Source organism: Astyanax mexicanus, chromosome 19 (genome assembly GCF_023375975.1).
Source record: "Astyanax mexicanus isolate ESR-SI-001 chromosome 19, AstMex3_surface, whole genome shotgun sequence".
In the NCBI taxonomy this organism is placed as follows: Eukaryota; Metazoa; Chordata; class Actinopteri; order Characiformes; family Acestrorhamphidae; genus Astyanax; species Astyanax mexicanus.
Window position 1 is genome coordinate 7,228,101 of NC_064426.1, and position 22,582 is coordinate 7,250,682.

The 22,582-nt window shown below is 36.3% G+C and overlaps 1 protein-coding gene across 1 annotated transcript in view; it reads left to right on the forward strand.

Moving 5' to 3' along the window:
- The window catches only part of fam83fa (family with sequence similarity 83 member Fa), a 36,753-nt gene extending 14,384 nt beyond the window's left edge, over positions 1-22,369 (forward strand). Inside the window, exons 2-5 of the mRNA XM_007260747.3 lie at positions 5,792-5,959; positions 12,822-12,943; positions 14,649-15,958; positions 19,325-22,369. Coding sequence (XP_007260809.2) covers positions 5,792-5,959; positions 12,822-12,943; positions 14,649-15,958; positions 19,325-19,374 — 1,650 coding nt within the window. The 3' untranslated portion in view covers positions 19,375-22,369. The remainder of the gene's footprint in view (positions 1-5,791; positions 5,960-12,821; positions 12,944-14,648; positions 15,959-19,324) is intronic.
- Positions 22,370-22,582: the final 213 nt, after the last annotated feature.

Genomic DNA, 22,582 nt, shown 5'->3' on the forward strand with positions numbered 1-22,582 from the left:
TGTAAATGTATAATGATACCACAGTTAGTTCCGACCCTGCAAAGTAAATGGCTAAGAGGCGTTCTATGAGTGCCATTATCAGCCGGTAATGCACTGTAACCGAAGCTATCCATGTATTATTCTGCCACATACAGGTACCTAGCAATGTTGCAGCGCTTACAAGCCAAACAGCATAGCTACAAACAGAGCAGCAATGGAACTATTTTAACCAAACAGATTGTATTTTCTTGTCCTCTTGAACTCAAAATCTTTCAATAAACAGTGATAATGGAACTGTGGTATAATCACAATAATACACTCAAGGTTTGTGCTATAACATGTAATATTGGCACTGCTGTGCTGCCAATCCACATTATGAAGGAACCCATAAGGAATCATGTAGTAACTTAAAAGTGTTAAACAAACCAAAATCCTCTGTAAAGAAGCATGTAGGTGTTCTTATCTGGGGCGCTGTTAACTTGCAGTTTCTGAGTATGGAAACTCTGATTAATTTATAATGTGCAACAGAGGTAACTCTTGGTCCTGATGAGAGCAGGTTTCATCATAATGTTTTTGATTGTCTTTGTGACTGCACTTAAGGATAATTTCTTAATTTTTTTTAGTTTGACTGCCCTTCATTTCTTAAAGTAATTTTTTAATGGTTTTAATGCTGGAATGTTGGCCACTTACACTAATGTTTATTTGCACATTTAATAAGTTACAGTACAGCACCAGTCAAAAGTTTGGACACACATTCTTATTAATGTTGGTACCATTGTAAATTAATATTAAAGACTTAAAGGAACTGAAGGAACACATATAAAATTAGGTAGTAGACAAAAGTGTTTGGCCTTCACCTTATATAAAACCCAACCATAACACTTTATTTTGTACGTTATGATTGTATATGAGTTTTTTTTTATAGTTTTAATATCTTCAATGTTAATCTACAATGAAGAAAATTATTTGAAAATAAAGAAAAAACATTAAATGAGAATGTTCAAACTTTTGGCTTTATTACCTTTTAAGAAAACATCTGTATTTACACTGCTAATCATTTAATAAACAAAATAAAGATATTTTCTAAAGTAATAGTCAATATGGCAATGATTACAGAAACAAACAAAGCTTAATGTATGTCAAATAATATATTTTACAGTTATTTTTTATAATGTATTTTATTCATGTTTACTTTAATTCAATTTCAAGAGAATTGCCTTTGTTGTTTGTTTGTTTTTTTTTTCATGTGATTTGAAACATACTTTTGTTATCACTTTTAATAGTATAATATTTGCTGTAAAACATTATAATTATATTTTTACACTCTTTGCTCTTTTGACTTCTTAAAAATCCATCTATATTTATACTGTTCACTTTTTAAACTATAGAAATATACAGACTACAGAAGAAGTTGTATTTAATAATTGGTCAAAGTTTATGGGAACAAACAAACCTAATAAATGCCATAAAATATAATAATGTTGTATGTTATTTATAAATTCTAATTTGTTATTAATCCCTTATACAGTTAATATTTTTGTATTTAATTTGTAGTCCTTGTTTTAATTTCAGGCCTATGATTCAGTAAAAACTAATTATTGAAGAGAGCATTTCTTTGGATTTGTCTTTCTGTTTTCTGTTTGTTTTCTGTTTTCTGTTTGTCCTGAATTCTCAGACTTGCAGGAATGAAGAAGGAAGTGTTTGGAAGTTTATTTGCCTTGTTTGAACGCTGGAATGATGCCCACTTAGCTTAGTCATTATTTACATTTTTAATAACTTAATATTTACTGTTAATAAAGTCCACAAACTATTCTAATGAATGCTTTGATCTGCTGCTGCTGTTCTGCTACCTTTGAAAAAAAAACATCTATATTTACAGTACTGTTCAGGAACTAGTTTTGCAAAATATCAAATGTACATGATTAATTACTCACCCCAGACTCCCTGTTAGACATGTGCTTTTTCTTAGAATACTTTTTAGAAGTCATCCAGACTCAAAACTAAAAAAGAGTTAAAGAAACCAGAAGCATTTAGGTGCTCTTACCTAGGAAGCTGTTAACTTGTGGTTGCTGAGGCTGGTAACTCTGTGAATTTATCCAGTCCAACAGTGGTAACTCTTGCTCTTCTATTCCTGGTGCAGTCCTGGTAAGAGCCAGTTTCATCATAATGTGTTTGATGTGTTTGGTCTTTGCAATACTTTCAAACTTCTTACATTTTTTTGGATAGACTGACGTTCATTTCTTAGTCATTTTATTTTTTACTCAATATGGATTAAAATATTACTCAAACATTCACTAAATACTAGGAGTGTGCCATATCGTATCGTACACGATAATACTGTCAACATTTTTCAATATCGTGAACGATATTATACCCTAAAATATCGTGCCATATCATCCATCTCATTTCCCATTATATATCTACTAGAGACAGATTATATGTGTCCAGTATCATTTATTCTACTTTAATTCTGGATATATGGAGATATTTGGAGTGCATATATATTTTAATATTTCACTTAGGGGTGTGCAGAATTATATTGTATGTAATAATATTTTTTTTCTTGCAGTTGTATAGTGTATTTTTGAAATAGTTTTTTCAAAGTGTTTTGTCATATCGCCAAGTATTGTTATCGCGAAAATACCATGAAATATCGTGATATTATTTTAGGGCCATATTGCAAACCCCTACTAAATACCAACTAAAACATATTCTGGTTTGTGAAACATTTTTTAAGTGTAATTTGAAAAGTTTTTCTTCATAGTTTGGATGAATTCTCATTTATTAAATCAAATACTATTTAACATTATTTAAGTCATAATGTTCTGCATTATTCTTCTCATAGAAGAGACTCAAAAAAGGAATTTATGTGTGTATTTTCATTTTTTTATTGCTGGATGATTGGGCACATAACTTCACATCTTACTGTTAATTAAAAAAAAGAAATAAAGAAAAACTCTAAATGATTGATGAAGGTGTGTAAAATGATTGGTAAGTGTATTTATTGTGGACCAATACGCTCCGCCTCCATCCTAGTTATGTAATGTAAACCCGCTTATGCAGTTTTTAGTTTGCGCTATTTGCATTGTTATCTCGGCTCTTTTGATGTGTTTATTAAGTAAACTCATAGTTTTATCATGGAAAGAGGAGCTTCTATCTCATAATAAAGACCTCTTTAACCTGAATTCTCACTTTATCATATCATCTCTCCATCATTGTTGCTTGAGGTTCTGAAAGGACGAGAATAAGAGGCGTCTGAATGCTCCTGAAACTTAACCTGAAGAGCTCTAAAAGCTTTATTGCGCTGAATGCAGCTGCTCATCTGCAGTTTATACAGTGCATCTGCTTTCACAATGATTTATACTGCAGATGAAATGCAAGTAGAAGTATAACACCATGCTTTTTAATAATGTTTTTCTTATATTCTTTGTCTTGGGGGATTAGCTTTTGTTTATGGGAAAAGTTTTTAAGTAAATGCATCATGTTAGTCAAATGTATTTACTGTACATTTTCTTACTGGTAAAGTCTTAAAATGTCTTAAATTAAAATTTGGATAGTTAAGGTCTTAAATAGTCTTTAATTTCCGGTATATTTGCTGTATGTATTTCATATTTAGATGGTGCGTTTAATGCCAGTGGGAAAGCACATAATAACATTAGCGGTGAGTTACTGGGGATAGAACTATGGTTAGCATAGAGCTAGCTAACATCAGAGGTGAGCTAGTTAACATTACTGGGGAGAGAACTAAGGTTAGCATAGAGCTAGCTAACGTTACTCGGGAGAAAACTAAGGTTAGCGTAGAGCTAGCTAACATTAGAGGCGAGCTAGCAAATGTTAATGGGGAGAGAACTAAGGTTAGCATAAAGCTAGCTAAAATTAACGTGGAGAGAACTATGGTTAGAGGCGAGCTAGCTAACGTTACTGGGGAGAGAACTAAAGTTAGCGTAGAGCTAACTAACATTTGCAGAGAGCTAGCTAATGTTAACAGGAGAGAACTAAGGTTAACCTAGAGCTAGCTTACATTAGCGGTGAGCTAGCTAACATATTAACATTAGCGGCGAGTTAGCTATGTTACCGGGGAGAAAAATAGGGTTAGTAGAGAGCTAGCTAATATTAGCGGTGAGCTAGCTAACATGCTAACATGTTCGACATCACAATGGAACAAAATTGAAGAAAACTAATAACAAATGGGAAACATTAAGTTTTAATTTTCAATAAAATAAATTATTTTCTACTTAAGAAGGACTGACTACATTTTTGTGCCTTAAATTATAATTATTGAGCTCTTCAAATTTGACTTTTAAAATGTAGCAAGAACCCTGTATTAAATGAGGTATAAAATTAAAGTTATATTAATCCTGTGAAAATCGAGAGTTGGGTAAAATTCATCATACTGTGCCTTTAAGACTGTCCTGTGTTCTGATTGGCTGTTGTGGTTGTTTAAAAGCCTTGGCTGCAGCTTTCTGGGCTTTTACTCTGTTGTAGAAGACTGTCTATGTTAAAACAATATATTTAAAGGCCACATATTATGCAAAACTCACTTTTTGCCCCTTGGGTCTCGACTGCTGCTATAAACATGAATGAAAAAAATCAATCCATCCATCTGTGAGCCAGTTGAAATATTTTGGTGTCAGGAATCAAATTATTTTATGAGCTGTTTGGATGATAAGGAAACCTACATAGAACTACACTGGCACCAGCCCTCACATGCCAACCTCCACAAAAGCCCCACCCACTAGTTTAGTTGAACAAATTACATTTCGGTCTGCTGGTTAAGAACTTTAGACAGTACACAGGCTACAGGTTTAGCCAGTAGACTTTGTCTGAGGGGGAGATCTGTACCTATTGTCTGTGGCAAGTCAGCCGCAGATGAGAGAGATGTAAAAACGTTCAAATAATGAGTTTTGTGCTTCTGTTACTGTTTACAGTTAAGCATGAACTAGCTTATTGATTGATACTCTACTTTTTTTTATAATATAAAGATAATATATAAATTGCTTTATGCTGTAAAGTACAGTCATTCCTGTAAAAACGACTTCTTCAGGCTCAAAGCTGTAGGCCACATATTGCAGGCTGTGTTAAGAAGTTGTTAAAATGTTGTTAAGATGTTGTTAAACCTATTTTAAACCTGAAGACAGGAGCAGGGCTTTTGTTCTGTTTGGGTTCAGTTGAAGAAGAAGCTCAGACATGTCTGTGCTTTGCCCCCCGGCTGTAACTGTGTGTGTGTGTGTGTGTGTGTGTGTGAAAGCTCATTTTATTGTGGACTTCTGAGGACTGTACGACTGAGTGTGTGTGTGCTTTAGGTCACTTATTGGAAGTAACACGGCTGTGCACTGGCATGAATCTGCTGACTGGGCAGCTCCCCGCTGTAAACACTGTGGGTTAGGAATGGATGAGTCACGCTCTGGATGCTTTAAAGGAAAAGTCTGACAAAAAATCAGGCTAGCAGTTTTCATTCTTACCCCAAATGGAGTCAATTAGTCAGGACTTGAAGCTTGAGAGTCTGGGACTTGTTTTTTTAGTTTGTTGCTTTTGTTTTTTAAAATTGTACAGCATTAAACTCAATAATCTCAAATTCCAATTTATTTCATAATGTTTGATCTGGGTTGCTTTATATTTATATATAAGACAGTCCTAAACCCCCAGCCCTAGGTAAAGAGCACTCTGACCATTTTACACTGTTGAGGTATTTGAGGCAACACCCATCAAAAGCTTTTAGGCTTATTTTGAATGGCTTGGTTACAGATTCTGTGATTTTCTTGTAAATTTGCTCATGACTTATCCCCGTTTTGCTTTGTGTGTGTGTTGTCAGGTGGTGGCAGTGGTTATGGACCTCCTGACTGACCTGCTGATTCTGCAGGACCTGCTGGATGCGGGCAGTAAGCGTGGCGTGGCTGTTTACCTGCTGCTGGAGGAACAAGGCCTGCCGCACTTCCTGGACATGTGCAGCCGCCTGCAGATATCCGCCCAGCACCTACGGGTGAGCAGAGCGACGGCAAGGAAGCAGGAAACTGAGAGTAAACAAGTAGAAGCTTTACTTGAAGCAGCTAAAGTCACGTCCTTGCCCTGTTTCCTGTTGTCTTCCTTCTGTACTCTTGTTTCTCTGTGTTTGTTTACCTTTTCCCTCTGTGCTTGTTCCTCCACGTGCCCCTGTCTGTGTTAATTTGTAGCTCCGCCCCCTTGTTACCTACCCACAGATGTTTCCCGTTTCCTGTTTTGGTCTGTGTATATTTACAGTCCATGTGTTTCCGTTCTCTTTGGTCGGTTCTTGTACGTCTTTACGTCTTTTAGGTTGTTGTTGTTTTTTAGTTCCATGTTCTCATTTTTTTTCTCTGCTTCTTTCTTTGTTTTCTTTTAGTTTTATTTTGTTGGTTAATAAACCAGTATTATGTAGGGCTGGGAAATCTCGACATCCTTCAGATTTATGAGCAATTCTTGATCATGATTTAGATTTTTTAGTTCTTGCATAACAACAGTTTTTTCTAAAGATGTGTCTAAATAGTAACACAGCATTGTTTACAGTTATGAAATAGCGTATCATACGCAATAATATCGCTAGCAATAATACCCCCTTTACCTCACCCTAACCATTTATATTACATACAGTATATTTGGCCAAGTGCTAATAAACATTGCTTCATTTGTAAATTTAAAACTAAACAATTTTTTCTACTCATATCTTAAGAAAATTCATTTTCTTTTACATTTTATTAAAAAACGAATAAAAAAAGAGTAGCACTTTTTGAAAGAAATGTAACATAAGAAAGGTAAAGGGCAAATATTAACCATGTAAGCTGTTTATATTGCTTGCAATTTAGGTGAAGCGAGCATGTGTAAAGCATTTTAATGTAGAATTGCTTAATTTTGCTGAATTAAATACAAGTAACAAATTAAACGAGTAACAAAAATATGAACACCACACAAGGGTTAATATTGTGAACAATATTATACCCTGAATTATAGTGCCATATCACCCACCCCTAATTATCACATCAGGGTACTAAATGTTTTTGCTGTGTTTATTTTCTCATTTTTCATTATATATCTACTAGAGACAGGTTTTATCTGTCCAGTATCATTTATTTTACTTCAATCCTGGATATATGGAGAAGTGCATTATTATTAGTATCATGACATTCTGGATCATTGACTTCTGTTACAAATCTGATAAAATTATTTTATTTTTTAATATCTCAGTTAGGGGTGTGGCATTTCATATGAAATAATATATAATATAAAGTAGTGTATTCCAAAAATATATATTTTTAATTCAGTGGTTTGTCATATCACCAAGAGTATCGTTATTGCGAAAATACCATAAAATATCATGATGTTGTTTTTGTGCCATATCGCCAACCCCTAATGCACACTAATGTTTCCTTCACCTTCACATTTTCAAGGCAGTCAGAACAATGTAAGCACAATAAAAAATGCATGAAACTAATATAGAAAAAAAGGTTTCTACCAAAAAATCCAGAATAAATAATGCCTTTACATTCAGTCTACAGCTGCTTTACAGACCTCTTCCTGCTGAAGTAATTTGAAGTGTTTCAGCCTGGCATGCTTTTTGAATGACACTGGCCAGTGTGCTCATGGCAAGTTGAAATGAACTATCAGAAATTAATTATTGCAAGACCTAATAGTGGGTGACAGGGGGACATTTCATTTATGTAGTTATGCTTATATTTAACAGTCTTTGCTATCATAACGATGGGAAAAGTATGATTTGCGCAGCGTAAAACATGCAAAAGGCATGTACTAATTCTCTTAATAATGAGTGTGAACAAATCACTCAGCGTGACGGTTGCCATTACCTTTAAGGCTCTGACGTTGGCACATTGCTATTTCAGGGACGCAGCTACCTGGATGTGTCCAATCCTTCTTAGAGGAGGAAACTGACCTGCTCGTTCATGCTGTGAAGGTTTGCAGCGCACCTGTGTTTTCGATTGCCAAGATAGCAATACGTTAGAAATGTCCTGTTAGTGATAGAGCTATCTTATCCAGATGGAGATTTAATTAACAGAGTAGGATTGAGTTACTAGTGCAGAGGTTTCCATCTTGTCACATGATCACAATTATAACAGTTTCATTAAAACGCAGACTCTTATTTCAACCTGGGACAAAATAAAGTAGCTGTGGCCAAAAACGTTTTAACAAAGAAGATACAAGAGATAAGTCTCTCAGAAGGAAGAGATACATAAAATCACAGAGGAGTCTCTGTGAAAGAGAGAATTATACCAGGATCCCATGTAAATTTAATACTGTCAAAACATGTGGTCCTTTGGGAATTCTCTTTTTCAAAAGGGGTCCTAAGGGATATTTTTTCTATCTGAATCAATCATGTCTGTGTTTTTTTCCTCCTGTTTCTCTGAGAAAATAACAGAGCAGAAAACTTATTGTTGGTGGTGGTCTGATCATTTTTAGCCCCTGCAAAGATCCAGAGCCAGAAATCTGTTGGCTTTCATTTAATTTCTTTCCATATGTATCTATGTATCTATGGTTTTACACCTGCCTCAGACTTTTAAGTTTGGCCCAAAGCAAAATAACAGTCCGAAGCCAAGGAACAAAATTTTGATAATACAAAAGGTAGAGGTGGTCTTGGTCCGGATCAACTGAACCAGTTTGTTTGTTTGTTTGTTTTAGATGGTTCAAACTTTCAGCCTAATTACAGTAAGTTTAGGCAGGCTATATCATCGCCCGTTAAACATAGAAGAAGAAAAAAGCACCAGTGTTGGAAAAATCGAACTTGACTCTGCATTCAGATGCATCATACAGTAGTACAAACACTTAAGGTGCTTTCACATCGCCAGCGGTATGCTAAGCACCCTAAATGACACTGAAGCAGAAAAGAGACACTGACTCACTAACTAAGACTCTTATTTCGGTTTGGGGCAAAGCAAAACTTTCATTCTCCCAGCTATGTGAAAATGAATCTGTATTTCCTACACTGAGGAATTGGTTCAGTAGCTCCTCCATTTCCACTCGCTGTTTTGTTTTTACATGGATCTCCATGGAAACACGCGGCCAAAGTGTAATTACAGTGCATGGCAGTGAAAAATAGCTATTTTATTTAACGTGAGGAGACAAAACTTAGAGATGAGATTTCTGGACAGGACTAAAATTACCGAAGGACTACGGAGTTCAGCGAAAAACAGTAGATAATTCAGTCTGTAATTTTCTCAGAGGACGTCTGTGAAAAACACATACATGGTTGTTCTGGATGGAAATAAAATCACAAAAAGGACCCCCAGGACCCCCTGAGAAACTAATCCCGTCTGAATAAGGCTTATGTTTTAATAAAAATAATAATACTGTATTTGATGCCACATATTAATAATGTATCCCAAACAGAAATGATACGATATATCACAATATCGATATTTTGTCTCAACTCCTAGTGCCAAGTATTGGGAGATTTGGCAGTCCACTAAGGGAATGAGGACGCAGGATGTAGAAAAGCTCTTTAGAGTGCTCACTAAATTGCAGTGAGAAACTGGACAAAATTACAACTGAACCAAATGTAGACTATACAATGTAGATTATACAAAGACATAAACCTTGGTTCAGACTCTGGCCTGGACTTTCAGGTGTGAAAACCTAAAGATTCCATAAGGAAAAATCAATTAAGGGTTGGGGTGTCACGATTTCTATATTTTATCAGAATTGATCAAAATTATGTCATGATCTCGAGCATTGAAGTCAAGAGGATCGACGATACCTTCCGCAAATGGCTCAGCACACTGTAGCTCAAAGAGCAGCCCTTTCTCCAGAGAATGTGGACATTCTCATCTTCTTAAAGAAAAACTTGAAAATATAATAATAACAGTTGTTTTGTCTAGCCTCAAATATGTTAATAGTTTTGGTACCTTAAGGAGCATCTTTCTCTCAGATAAAGTTAATAATATATCTTTATTAAAGAAAAAAACTTGTCATTCTCAGGAACTGAAAAAGTCTTAAAGTCTTATTTTTCATGTTTAACTGTATAGTAGGATAGAGTTCAGTTTGTTAAGGCCCTAATTGTTCTATTATTTTGTACATGACTGTTCCAGTATTTCTGTTTTATTATTATTTTTTTTATGTTGCACATTGCTGTTTTAACAGTGCACACTGCTGCTACCAAAAAAAAAACACTAGATGGTATTACAAATATATCTTAATTAAATTACTTAAATTTGACCATTAGTGCCTAATGTGGTGTATTACAGATCACTTGTATCACTTTGCATCACGTATATCAAGCCCACCTTTTAAAATAAGATATTGTTAATTTGATGAATCAAACCAATAACTGACCATAGACTAATCTAAAACTGGCATAGGCATAAGAAAAACAGAAAATCGAGAATTGAATTGAATCGTGACCCTAAAATCGGAAATAAAATCGAATCGAGGATTTAGAGAATCGTGACACCCTTAATTAAAATCAGTATGAAAGCAGAAGTAATACTTTGAGGTTTGACTGTTGAAGCTAAATATACCCAAAGAATCAGCAAATAGTTTCTTTATGCTAAAAATGTATTTGTTTCTTTTTTAACTTGAGAAGAACAACTGGAAATCCCAAATACAAAAGGAAAAGAACGCAAGATTCCCCCAGAGTTTTGATGGACGCCCTTTCGGCCAGTCAATTCAGTCCTGTGAACTTCCTGGCAAGCGTTGGCGGTGCGATTGTTGCCACAGAGTTTCAGTTTACCTCTGAATTCCCTGTGTACACTGTGTGACAGTGTGTGCTGTGGAAAAGGGCAGAATATTCCTAAAGCCTGGCCTACATAACTCTGATCCGCCCAACACGATCTGCCAGGCCGTCTCAAAACTTCTGTAACTCGACTGTTCAACGAACTTTTCATAAACTCCACAGCAGCAGCAGAAGCAGCACACACACTGCAGTTGTGTGATTAGTTTGAAGGCGGCCGCCACAGTGCCTGAGAACCACGAGCGAAAGCAACCCAATCTGATTTTAGCAGAGCGGAGAACAGGGTTGAGTGGGATTCGAAAACATGTATTTGCTGTTTTCCTTTGATTACATCCTACTGCTTTGCGTTCTCGTCTTCAGATATTGCTCATCGATCTTCACTTTCTCATTTTTTTCTCTTGCATTTTTACACTTTTTTTTTGCCGCTTTCTACCACCTCCCTCCCCCACGAGTGTCCCATTTTCACTCTGGCTTGTTTTCTCTTCACTAACCCAGGCTGCTGTAAATGTACCTGCCACACCTCAGTGTGTGTCTAAGGGCTTCACGTCAGCTGGATGTTTGCTTAAGTGAGGACGTTTGTACGCATGAATCACACCTAGGTTTCTAGCCTGGTTCTTCTCTTGTTTCTTGTTTACTTTAACATTACGTTTAATGGGTATTACATTGCAGATTAACAGTCAGGAGTCAGGAGTTATTACTAACCTTTTACTGACACTGGTTAACTGTAATTAAAGCATTATATACTGAATAGGGTGTTTTACACTGAATTAACAGGTTCAACAGCTTCAGCACTTTTTCCCCCACTCACCAATAAGGAGTTTTTGGAATGGAATAAACATGTATAAACTTTATATGTGTGATGTGATGATGGTATATGTAAGTGATTACAATATTACAGTAAAATGACAAGTTTATTGGAGGAAACTGTACAATAAAAAGGAGGCTCTTGTAGTGCTGCGTGGTATGACCAAAAATGTATATCACAGTATTTTTATTGTTTTATGTTATAAAAAAATTAAAAGTATATGTATATTTTTTAAAACACTAAGGCTTTAAATTAAGGATTTGATTAGTATTGGGTTTACCTTGTCCCACAAAATCACACAATGACTTTATTATCAGAAAAACAGCTGGAGAATGTAAACAATACACCTTTAAAAGAGATAACACATTGAAAAACTACATACAGCCATAATTTTCTTCTTTCTCCAAGTAAATGCTCCAAGCAAATAACAAACTACAGTATTAATATATTTAAACAGGGCTATAAAGTGCTGTTCTCAGGCAGGATGGAGCGAGGGATAAGTATTTAGGCTCCATAGCACTGAGCTCCCATCAACTCCAGTGTGTTAGCTTGTTATGCTAACTGGCTAGCGTTAGCGTGCTTCTTTGGCGACGCTGTTCTACACTGTGTGCTTCTACACAGTGCTCCGCAGCGCCTCTAGTGGTAGTGGTATGGCATCTTTAGTCTGGAAGTGTTGCAGTCTGGCGGAGACATTCTTGGGAAACCCTTGCTGTGTGTGGACGAACATTATCCTACTGAAAAATGCCAGTTGCAAGCCCACCATGAGAGAATCTGATAAATTTGAATACTCTAAATTGATCTGATAAAATTGAATACTCTAAATTGATCTGATAAAATTGAATACTCTAAAATTGATCTGGTGTGTATGTGTAAAGTGTGTGGTATGTATGTACGTTTGTGTAAATGTATGTATGACTGTGCCCAGATATGGATTGGCCCTCTGTTCTGGGTAAATGCTGTAGTGCCCGATGCAGTCCTCCAGGTGGACGGTCGTTTCCGGTTGAGAGTACGCTGTGCGCTATTGGGTGCTGCTTCTCATCGGTGTGTGGATGAGTGTCGATGTGTAATGTGCTTGTGTGTAAAAAACGTGTTCATTGTAAAGCGTCCTTGGGTTTTTAGAAAGGCGCTAAATAAGTTGAACTTCATTGGTTCACTCATGCCAATCAACAGTTTTATACAATGGCTCTCCAGATCATCACACCAGTAGATCATAAGTTCAATTCAAATCACAGCAAGACTCAGCACTCCATTGTCTGGAGCCTCTCAAGGGATAACTTTAACTTTAATTATCTGGCTTATGATATTGCAGATTAAACAGATATTTGACACCGTCTTTCTGTGCTGCAGAATCTGCGGGTGCGGACCGTGAGGGGCTCTGGTCTGGCTTTGTCCTTTGGCAAACTCCCAGGATCCATGTGTTCTAAGTACATGCTGGTTGATGGAGAAAAGGTCATGTTTGGCTCATACAGGTCAGTGTGTAAGACTAAGAGTCTTACACTGATTTTACCAGTTATTTCCCAAAATTATATGACAAAATATAGTAATATATTATTATATCATTATATAAGATATGTTACTGGTGACTACTATATCCAATGGTAGACAATCAACTAGTAGACCACTATATCCAATGGTAGACTATAATATTCAATGTTAGACTAATATATTCACTATATGACTACCCGAGGTGGGAAGTAATTAACTACTTTTACACAAGTTTCTGTAATTGAGTAGATTTAATGAGTAATTTGTAATTTTTAAAGTAGTTTTTAAAATAGGTAATTTTACTTTTACTCGAGTACATTTTGACACAAGTAATGTACTTTGCTACATTGGAAAACTCCCCTTTAAAATAAGTAAAAAATGAAATGCTGGGGGAAAAAAAACAATTGTCTGAATAAAAAAAACAAAAATTGGCACGGATGCTCGCGCGTGGAATAACGAGGCAATAACGTCCTCATGCAATACAAAATGTGCCTTTATCCTCAAACAATCTGCTTAAATGTTAAAAAAAAACATGTAAATAGCAGTTAAAGCACAGCAATGGCAAGTTAAAAAATAATAATGAACTGTTAAACTATAAAAATACTTTTTAATAGTAAAGAAAAAAATGGATCATAGAAACCTAAGCCACTTGTTTTATGGGGTGGTCTGAACAAATACTGCCTGAAAGGTCCAAATTATTATGTGGAATAATAATTCATTAAAAACTATTTAATTTAGGATTTATTTTTACTTTTTTACGTCAAATAATTAAAAGTAACTATGTAACTTTTACTCAAAGTACATTTTAAATTGAGTACTTTTTACTTTTACTTGAGTAGATTTTAGATGGGTACTTTTACTTTTAATTGAGTAGAATTTTAGCAAAGTAAAGGTACTTTTACTTAATTACAATTTTTCAGTACTTTTTCCACCTCTGATGACTACTACATCTAGGTGTAGACTATTATCTAGACTATCCTCTAGTATATTAACAAAAGCACTAGTAGATTATCCTTTTCCTTATAGTAGACTTTAAGCTAACATACTAACAAATTTACTCTTAGATTATTCACTAGTAGACTAGTGAGCATCCACTAGTGCACTACTATATCCACTTGTAGACTAATTCTATAAGTAGTAATAAAACATTTGCTAGTTAACTACTTAATCTACTCCTGGACTAATAAATATATTGCTAGTAGACAGTCCAATAGCTGACTATTATTGGACAGAAACATCAAATCGTCTAGTTGGCTAATATGTGCATATATTTTCACAATAAATCATTGGCTGATGATTTTCTAGTGGAAATATATGTGCAGTACTCTGCTAACATATCCTATAGCAGAATAATATACAATATAAGTCATGTATTTCTTTCTAAAATATGAGGTGAATACATCTTCTGGTGCACTTTTATATCCAGTATGCACTAGTTGCTTAATAGTTCCGCTAGTATACTAATATATTCAATAATATAATGTGAATATATATCATATTAACTTAGCTACAGTTTTTTTTGTGTAGTTTTAGTAGTTTTGTAAATAGAAACAACACAGCAATATACAGTACATTAATGTTTGTGAATTGATATGATCATGAATTCATTAATTCATTAATTAATCTATTGTTCATCCACTCATCCTTTCTTATACTAAGCTTAGACTTTTGTTGTTCTCCTCTACACAGCTTTACATGGACCTCCTCCCGGATGAACCGCAACACTGTAACAGTCATGACTGGCCAGATCGTGGACTTCTTCGACAATGACTTCAGAGAGCTGTACGCAGTGTCTGATAAGGTGGACCTGTACCAGGAGTTCCACATCACTAAACCCCCAATGGCTGCTCCAGTCATAAAAACCCCGGCTGCTCCCAGCCAACCGACAGTGCCCGTGACCAGCTCCCGCTTCCAGGTCTCTCTGGAAGACTCCAAACACGTCAACCTAAAGGTTCCTGCACACAAGTACCACAATCCCAAGTATGCCCTTGTGGTGGGCAACAGTCTTGGGATCACTGGATCTTTGCAAGACCTCACCAAGCTCAAGGACTATGCTGGACAAAACAATATAGAGAAATTACTCCACACCAGCGGGGGCAGTGCTGAGCATGCAGACTCCAAGCCTCCACAGACCCCCGCATCTCTGAAAGACACAGATGAGAATAAGGGAGATGTAGCGAATCCTTTGCTGTTCGGTTTAAAAAAGCAACGCAGCTCTTTCCGGCTTTTCCTTAAAGGCAGGTCGCCCAATCACAGTCCAGAGTTAAGGACAGCAAACCAAAGCACTAATTCTAAAACCACCAATCACAGGAAAGACTTTGGCAAGAATGTGGACAGTCAATCTAAAGAGGCGAGTTATTCTAAAGAAGCTCAGCAGAAGATTGCTAATAATGCTAAGGAAGTGCCTTCAAGGATGTCTAATAATTCCAAAGAAGTGCCTTCAAAGATTGCTAATCATGCTAAGGAAGTGACTCCAATTATCACTACCCATACTACAGATGTAGCTCCAAAGATTACTAACCATGCTAAGGATGTAGCTCCAAAGATTCCCATCCATGCTAAGGATATAGCTTCAAAGATCACTAACCACGCTAAAGAAGTGGCTCCAAGTGTTCCTAACCATGCTAAGGAAGTATCTCCAAACTTCACGAAGCATACAAAAGAAGTGACTCCAAAGAATGCTAACCATGCTAAGGAAGTAGCTCCAAACATCAATAACAATGCTACAGAGGTGGCTCCACACATGGCTAACCATGCTAAGGAAGTGGCATTAAAAGTCAATAATCATGGTAGAGAACAACCATCTGCGGACACGTCCAAAACCATGCAGCCTCCCTTGGCCTTAACTGAAGTCTCAGAGACCGACAGCATCACCGAACTGGACGACACGTTTGTGATTATAGAAAAACCAAACCTGCTGAAATTTAAAAACAGAAAGTCCTCCAAACTAGGTCCAAGAAGCATGTCCTTGCAGACCATCGGCGCAGTAGAAGACGATGGTATGTTTTTTTATTTCATGTTTCAACAGCATAATAAAATTCTTCTCATGTGTTAAATGTGTCTTATGAGACTTATGCACAGGTAACCAAAACAAATGTTTGCTTTTGGACAGCAAACAGCTTCTCTGTTCACATGTTTAACATGTTATTCGGTGTTCCATTAATCATGTGTTCAGCCGAGCCTAATGTTCCTTGTGGTTTAAGACGTGCAGAGTGACGTGTAATAGGTCAAAGGTTGCCAGGTCTGTATAGAAACCTCAAGGGGGATTGGCAGTTGAATACAGAACCTGCACTGTGTGGATTCTGACAATAGGTCTGAAGGTCTGAAGAGACTCATGTGAGATCATACAGGAGAGAAGGTGTTGGGTTTATGGTAAAACCAGTTGAAGTATTTGCATATTTTTCTGACTTTAAGTGCATATGATATATCATACATAATTTATAATAAGAGTAAAAATGTATCTATTAGAGACATCCATTATAAGATATTTACTTACTTTTTTATTTAAATTTCCCTGCAGGTTTGTGTTTTTTGTGGGTTTCAGTCAAATAAAACATTCTCAAATCATATATTTCAACTTTGGAATGATAAAATATATTATGTTAAGCCTCTTCTCATGAGATGAGTGTCTTGCCTCACCCATACTGTACAGGTTACTGTATTGTTCTTACTTAAAAACATGTGATCAGAAGAATCATACGGATACAAGCAGGAAAAAAAGCTTGCCATTAGTTAAAACCATTTACAATGCAGTGTGTTGTCTTGTATAATTATGAAACTACATTGTTTTAGTTGGTACTTTACATTGTGGTTAATGTGGTAACCGGAAGGTAGCTCTTTTTTTTGTTTTGTACTGTTGTATAGTTATTACTTAGCAACCTGTTGTCAGAAGAATGACACTACATGCATAAAACAAATGTGATTTTAAGGTAGATCCCTTAAGTAGGCCTGTCATATATCACATTATTACCTAAACTAATCACATTTATGTTCTTGGTAAATTTAAAAATGACATGTTTTACTTTATTATTATTACAAACCCAACACACAGAAAGGGATGAAAATGGATGCTATAATAGATCTATAATGGATCTGTAATTCTATCAGCAGTGTGATTAGTTAGAAAACAGATGAACCCAAACCACTGTACCATAAAAAGTGAAAAGTGATACAGCGTACTTGCAGGAAAATGCACTACATCTCTCTGCAGATCCTCTGATGTGATAATTAATCAAGATTCCCATCGATGGCCAAGATTGTAAAAAGTACACGTTCATTTAAGCAGCAAGTACAGCTTCTGAGAGGATGTTCAGTATGGCTGAGAACATTGTGACCCCAGGAAAGTCCTGCTTTAAAGGAGAAATCTGGTGGGAAATGGACTTGGGTTGTAGAGAAACATAAAAATGAGTACAAACGTTCCTGGAAAAGCCCACCTCTGCTTACAGTGCTAGTGATTGTGGCATAGCACCTGGCCATGCAAAGAAATTCGAAATTGCTATTTTTACATCATTAACCAGCTGAAAGTAGCTTCACACTTCATTGGTAGAATTCTGTCTTTATGTATGTAATCGTGACTTAGTGGCACGTACAGCTCTGGAAAAAAATAAAGAGCGTTTTTTTTATAGGTATATGTTATTTATAGGTATATGTTTAAATAAAATTTATGTTTTTGTTTTATTCTATAAACTACAGACAACATTTCTCCCAAATTCCAATTAAAAATATTGTCATTAAGAGCATTTATTTGCAGAAAACGAGAAATTGCTGAAATAACAAAAAAGATATAGAGCTTTCAGACCTCAAATAGTGCGAAGAAAACAAGTTAATAGTTTAAGTTTTAAGAGTTCATAAATCAATATTTGGTGGAATAACCCTGTTTTTAATCACAGTTTTCATGCATCTTGGCATCATGTTCTCCTCCACCAGTCTTACACACTGCTTTTGGATAACTTAATGCCACTCCTGGTGTAAAAAATTAAGTTTGATGGCTTGTGATAATTGATCTTCCTCTTGATTATATTCCAGAGGTTGTCTCTTTCGTAAAATCAAAATGTGCTGTATACAAGCACAAACAATCTATAATTTATAGTTGAAGTATAGTTGAAGTATAAATTATCATTCTGATTGTTACCATGGGTTGTTATTTATGCTTTAACAAATATAAAACACAGAACATAAAGTGCATTATATTTGTAGCTTAACCTTTGCACAGGTTTAGTAGAGGAGTGTGATGTTTTTAGGTCAAATTCTGAAGCTTTTGTCGCCTCTATGCCAACTGTGTGCCTTCTACCATATCAGAGCTGTGATGGTATTTGAGATAACTAACTCTCGCCTGTGTTGTGTTACCAAAAGTTAGACTTTACTGAGATATTGGAGTGGAGAAAAGGTAAAAGGAGCATTATTCATCAGTATATTGTGCTTTTCGGCCTCAAAACATTTGAAAAAAGCTTTTTAAAAACCATTCATCATACTTCAGACTATGCAGAAATCATATTTCTTGCAGAGTAATCACTGTTAGTTTCCTTTTAAACATGCATCTGCCTGGCCAAAAAAAACACTCTAATATTTCGTTGGACCTTTTTAGCTTTAATTGTGGCACACATTCTCTGTGGCATTGTTTCAATAAGCTTCTGCAATGTAACAAGTTGCATTAATTTATTTTTCACCAAGATCTTGCAGCAGCATTGATGATGGTAGAGTCTGACCACTGCACAAAGCAGCTCTTCTCCATCCAGCACATCCCAAAGATTCTCAATGAGGTTAAGATCTGGACTCTGTGGTGAACTCTCTCTCAATTCATGTGTAAAAAAAATGATGATCTCATGCTCCCTGAACCCTGAACTCTTTCACAATTCCAGCACCATGAATCCTGACATCGTCTTATCTTGGAATATGCCCACGGGAATCATCAGGGAAGAAAAAATTGATCCATTGATGGAATAATCTGGTCTATATTCAGTATATTCAGGTACTGAGGTCAGCTGACCTTATTTTTCAGCACATACTGTTGCTGAACCTAAACCTGCAGACCAACTGCAGCATCAACCAACCAAACCCACATCATTTACTTACTTAAATCTTGGTGGTAACTTTTTTTTTGGCCAGGCAGTTATTTTTCTTACATTCTGGGGCAGTCCTGATGAGAGCCAGTTTCATCATGATGTTTTTAATGGTCTTTGCGAGGATATTCATACGTACTTTGCTTCTTTTGTACCCATTTTACCTCAAATTTACCAGTTTATCATGGCGAGAGCTCTCTGAGTGTTAACTGAACTGGCGACTTTAAAAGCTGAGTTATTTGAGCCTCTGTGGCGAGTTGGAATAATGTGGTCTTTGTGTGGTTCCCTCTCTTTGTCTCTTTCCAGGCTCAAGAGGGCGAAGGCGGAATCAGAAGAAGACCTGCATTCAGTCGTGAGATGAGTGAACAAACCCCCGGTAGAAAGCAATAAAATGAAGAGTTATTGGATCTTCAGAGAATTCGATGCTAGGTCAGCTTGGACGTGGACAAAAAAGCAGCCTAAGAACTACAGAAACCAGAGTGAACGCAACCAGAGCACAGTGTTTTTCACAGAGTTAGTGATTTCTCTTCCAAAATGTCTTCTGTCCCCTTCAGTATATAAGTCAGAGCGCTCACTTAAGCATGCCTGTAATATGAAATGTGAAGGATGAAATGTCAAGAGGGTTGGAAGTCATGTGGAACAAAGAAGCTCCCTGCAGAACATCTGCAAAGTTCATGTCATAGCGTGGCGTTCATATGTGAATCATGTCATGTGATGTCTCAGAGTCATAACCTTATATAATAATATTAATAATGAAAGAAAAAAAAAACACAGCAAATCCAGCTGTTTTTTTTTTAAAGCAAATGTGGCAGAAATGTTTCCCCCCTGGATCTTCACGCCAGTGACATTCACAAGACCACAGTTCCCAGAATCCATGTGTCCATGTGAATCCAGTAGAGTGTAGTGACACAAAGCACAAGTCAAAGCACAATGCAAATTTTTTTGTTTCATATCTTATGTTTTTTAAGTATAAAGCTTAAAAGCTGCCATACATACTTCAATCTGCATTTTGTATATTTTAATAACATTTACTTGACTTTTAATAGACAAAAAAACGCACCAGATTACAAGGCACACTATTTTTCACTATTTTCATTATAAGGTGCATTATACAACACTAGTAAGGAACAGGGGTGTCACCTGTTTTACTCCTAAAAAAACTGTTTATTTGGGCAAGTAAAGCGCTTCCATTTATTTACAGTAACCTTAGATTTCCAGATTTCCACTTAGGCTAGGTGAAGCTTTAGCATTAGCAGCTAACTACTTCTTTAACTATGCTAGTAAATGCTTCCTGACAGCGCTACACTAAGGAACCCTGAGTGTTTCGGTAAGCCAGTGCGATATAAGTTAGCGGTTTGTCCCGCAAAGCTTGTTTTCACATGGTAAACACACATGCCGATTCTCACCTCTGAACAGTGAAAGAGCTAGCGCTTAGCAGCTAATGCTACTGCTGCTCCAGCAGTGCTAGCCAGGGTTAGCAGCAGGCGGTAGGCCAATAATACTCACATCTGAATGGCGAAAGAGCTAGCACAGTTAGCGGCTAATGCTAATACTGCTCCAGTCTCGGTGCTGGAGAACTAAACTGAAACTCCTGTATAACTCTGTACTTCAGCAGAGTGGCTTTACTGCTTCTTACGACTGGTAGAATTTATACATAAGGTACACTGACAATTTTTGGGAAAATTATAGGATTTGAAGTTTGATTTGTAGTCCGGAAAATACGGTATATTTTCTGTAGTAATTTATAACATGATCAGGGCGTATCATCAGATATTAAGGATACATGCTGATTTAAAGCACTGTCATCTCTTGTTAGCAGAGCTTTAGCCTGTATTTTCTTATTTGAAACGTGTGGTAGGTACATCATGGTAATCTGTGTGGGATTTATCCTCCCAACATGCCCACTACTATTCCTCCAATCCCATTTCCACACCGCAGGTTGCCAGGTATAGAACACAAACAGGGTGCTACAGCCATGGAAACAGGTGAGCTGGCTACGTTCTCTCACAAACAGGTAATCACTGAGTTTCAGTAAGGTTTGCTAACCATGCCCAGCTGACCACATCCTTGGCCACGAAATTAACGTCAACAGATGTTCATTTCAGGTTGTATATTGGTCATGACGTCAGATGACAAACATTTTACGTCAGGATAACGTCTAATACTCCTGCGTGCCAGCAGGGATAGCTGGGTAATTGATCACCACTGCTAGTGTAATTTTTTTATTTTGTCATTCACATGTTTCACATATTTGATGTAGCTAAGCTAGCTAAAGCTATATCTGGACTGTGACCGGGTTATCAGAACACAAAACAGCCTTGTCAAAATTCAAATGTTTGAATTACGCCATTAACCCTTGTGTGGTGTTCGGGTCTGTGGGACCCGTTTTCATTTTTTATCAAATGATACTAAAAAAATATTTTTTCTAACTCAAACTCATTGGCATTGGCTCATTTTTTGTGAAAAACATATATCAAAACACATTTTCGATAAACACACACTGTACACCCACCCCCCCTAAACATTTATATTACATACAGTATGTTTGGCCAAGGGCTAATAAACATTGCTTCATTTGTAAATTTAAAACTAAACAAATTTTCTACTCATATCTTGAGTTTAATTCATTTTCTTTTACATTTTATTAAAAAACTAATAAAAAAAGAGTAGCACTTTTTAAAAGAAATGTAACATAAGAAAGGTAAAGGGCAAATATTAACCATGTAAGCTGTTTATATTGCTTGCAATTTAGGTGAAGCGAGCATGTGTAAAGCATTTTAATGTAAAATTGCTTAATTTTGCTGAATTAAATACAAGTAACAAAGTAAACGAGTAACAAAAATATGAACACCACACAAGGGTTAAATAGGTTATTCAAACATGCAAAATGCAGATTCAAATATTTACGTCAGCTTTTAAGCTCCATACTCCATTCACTGGCCACTTTATTAGAAACACTTTCCTACAGAACACAGCTGTTCTTAGCTGAGACTTTTTGGTTCTGTGAGCCACGCTCAGCCTAGCAGTCACACACACACACACACACTCACACACACTATTGTATGACAGCAGATAAGCTACAGTCTGTAATTGTACACCTGCAGTATGAACTGGATCTGTAGGAAGGTGGAGCTCAGAGGGTGGCCAGTGAATGGGTGTAAGCACAGTGTAGGGGTTTTAATAAAGTGGATGGTGAATGTATATGAAAGTGTGGAGTGAATACACTGGAGAAGCTGCAGGAGCTTAGGAAGAGTTATTGTTGTATTTGAAGTCCATGAAGGCACAATGATTGATATGTTTTGACTGTTTTTTATAAGTTTTTTGTATTGAGGACAATTAAAAAAGCCATTTAAGGACAATTAAAGTGCGTCATGTGTGTCTCGTGACTTGTTGTCTTCGTCAATCATGTGATAAGTTCTGTCAACCACTTGATGGTTCCATTGAATTCTGATTCTGAGTCTGATAAAGAATAACCTTTAGATGTAATACTGTTTTCAACACACCCTCGCTAACTTCAATCAACACTCATTTGATGGGGTCAAAACTATAGGAAATTTCAGCTGG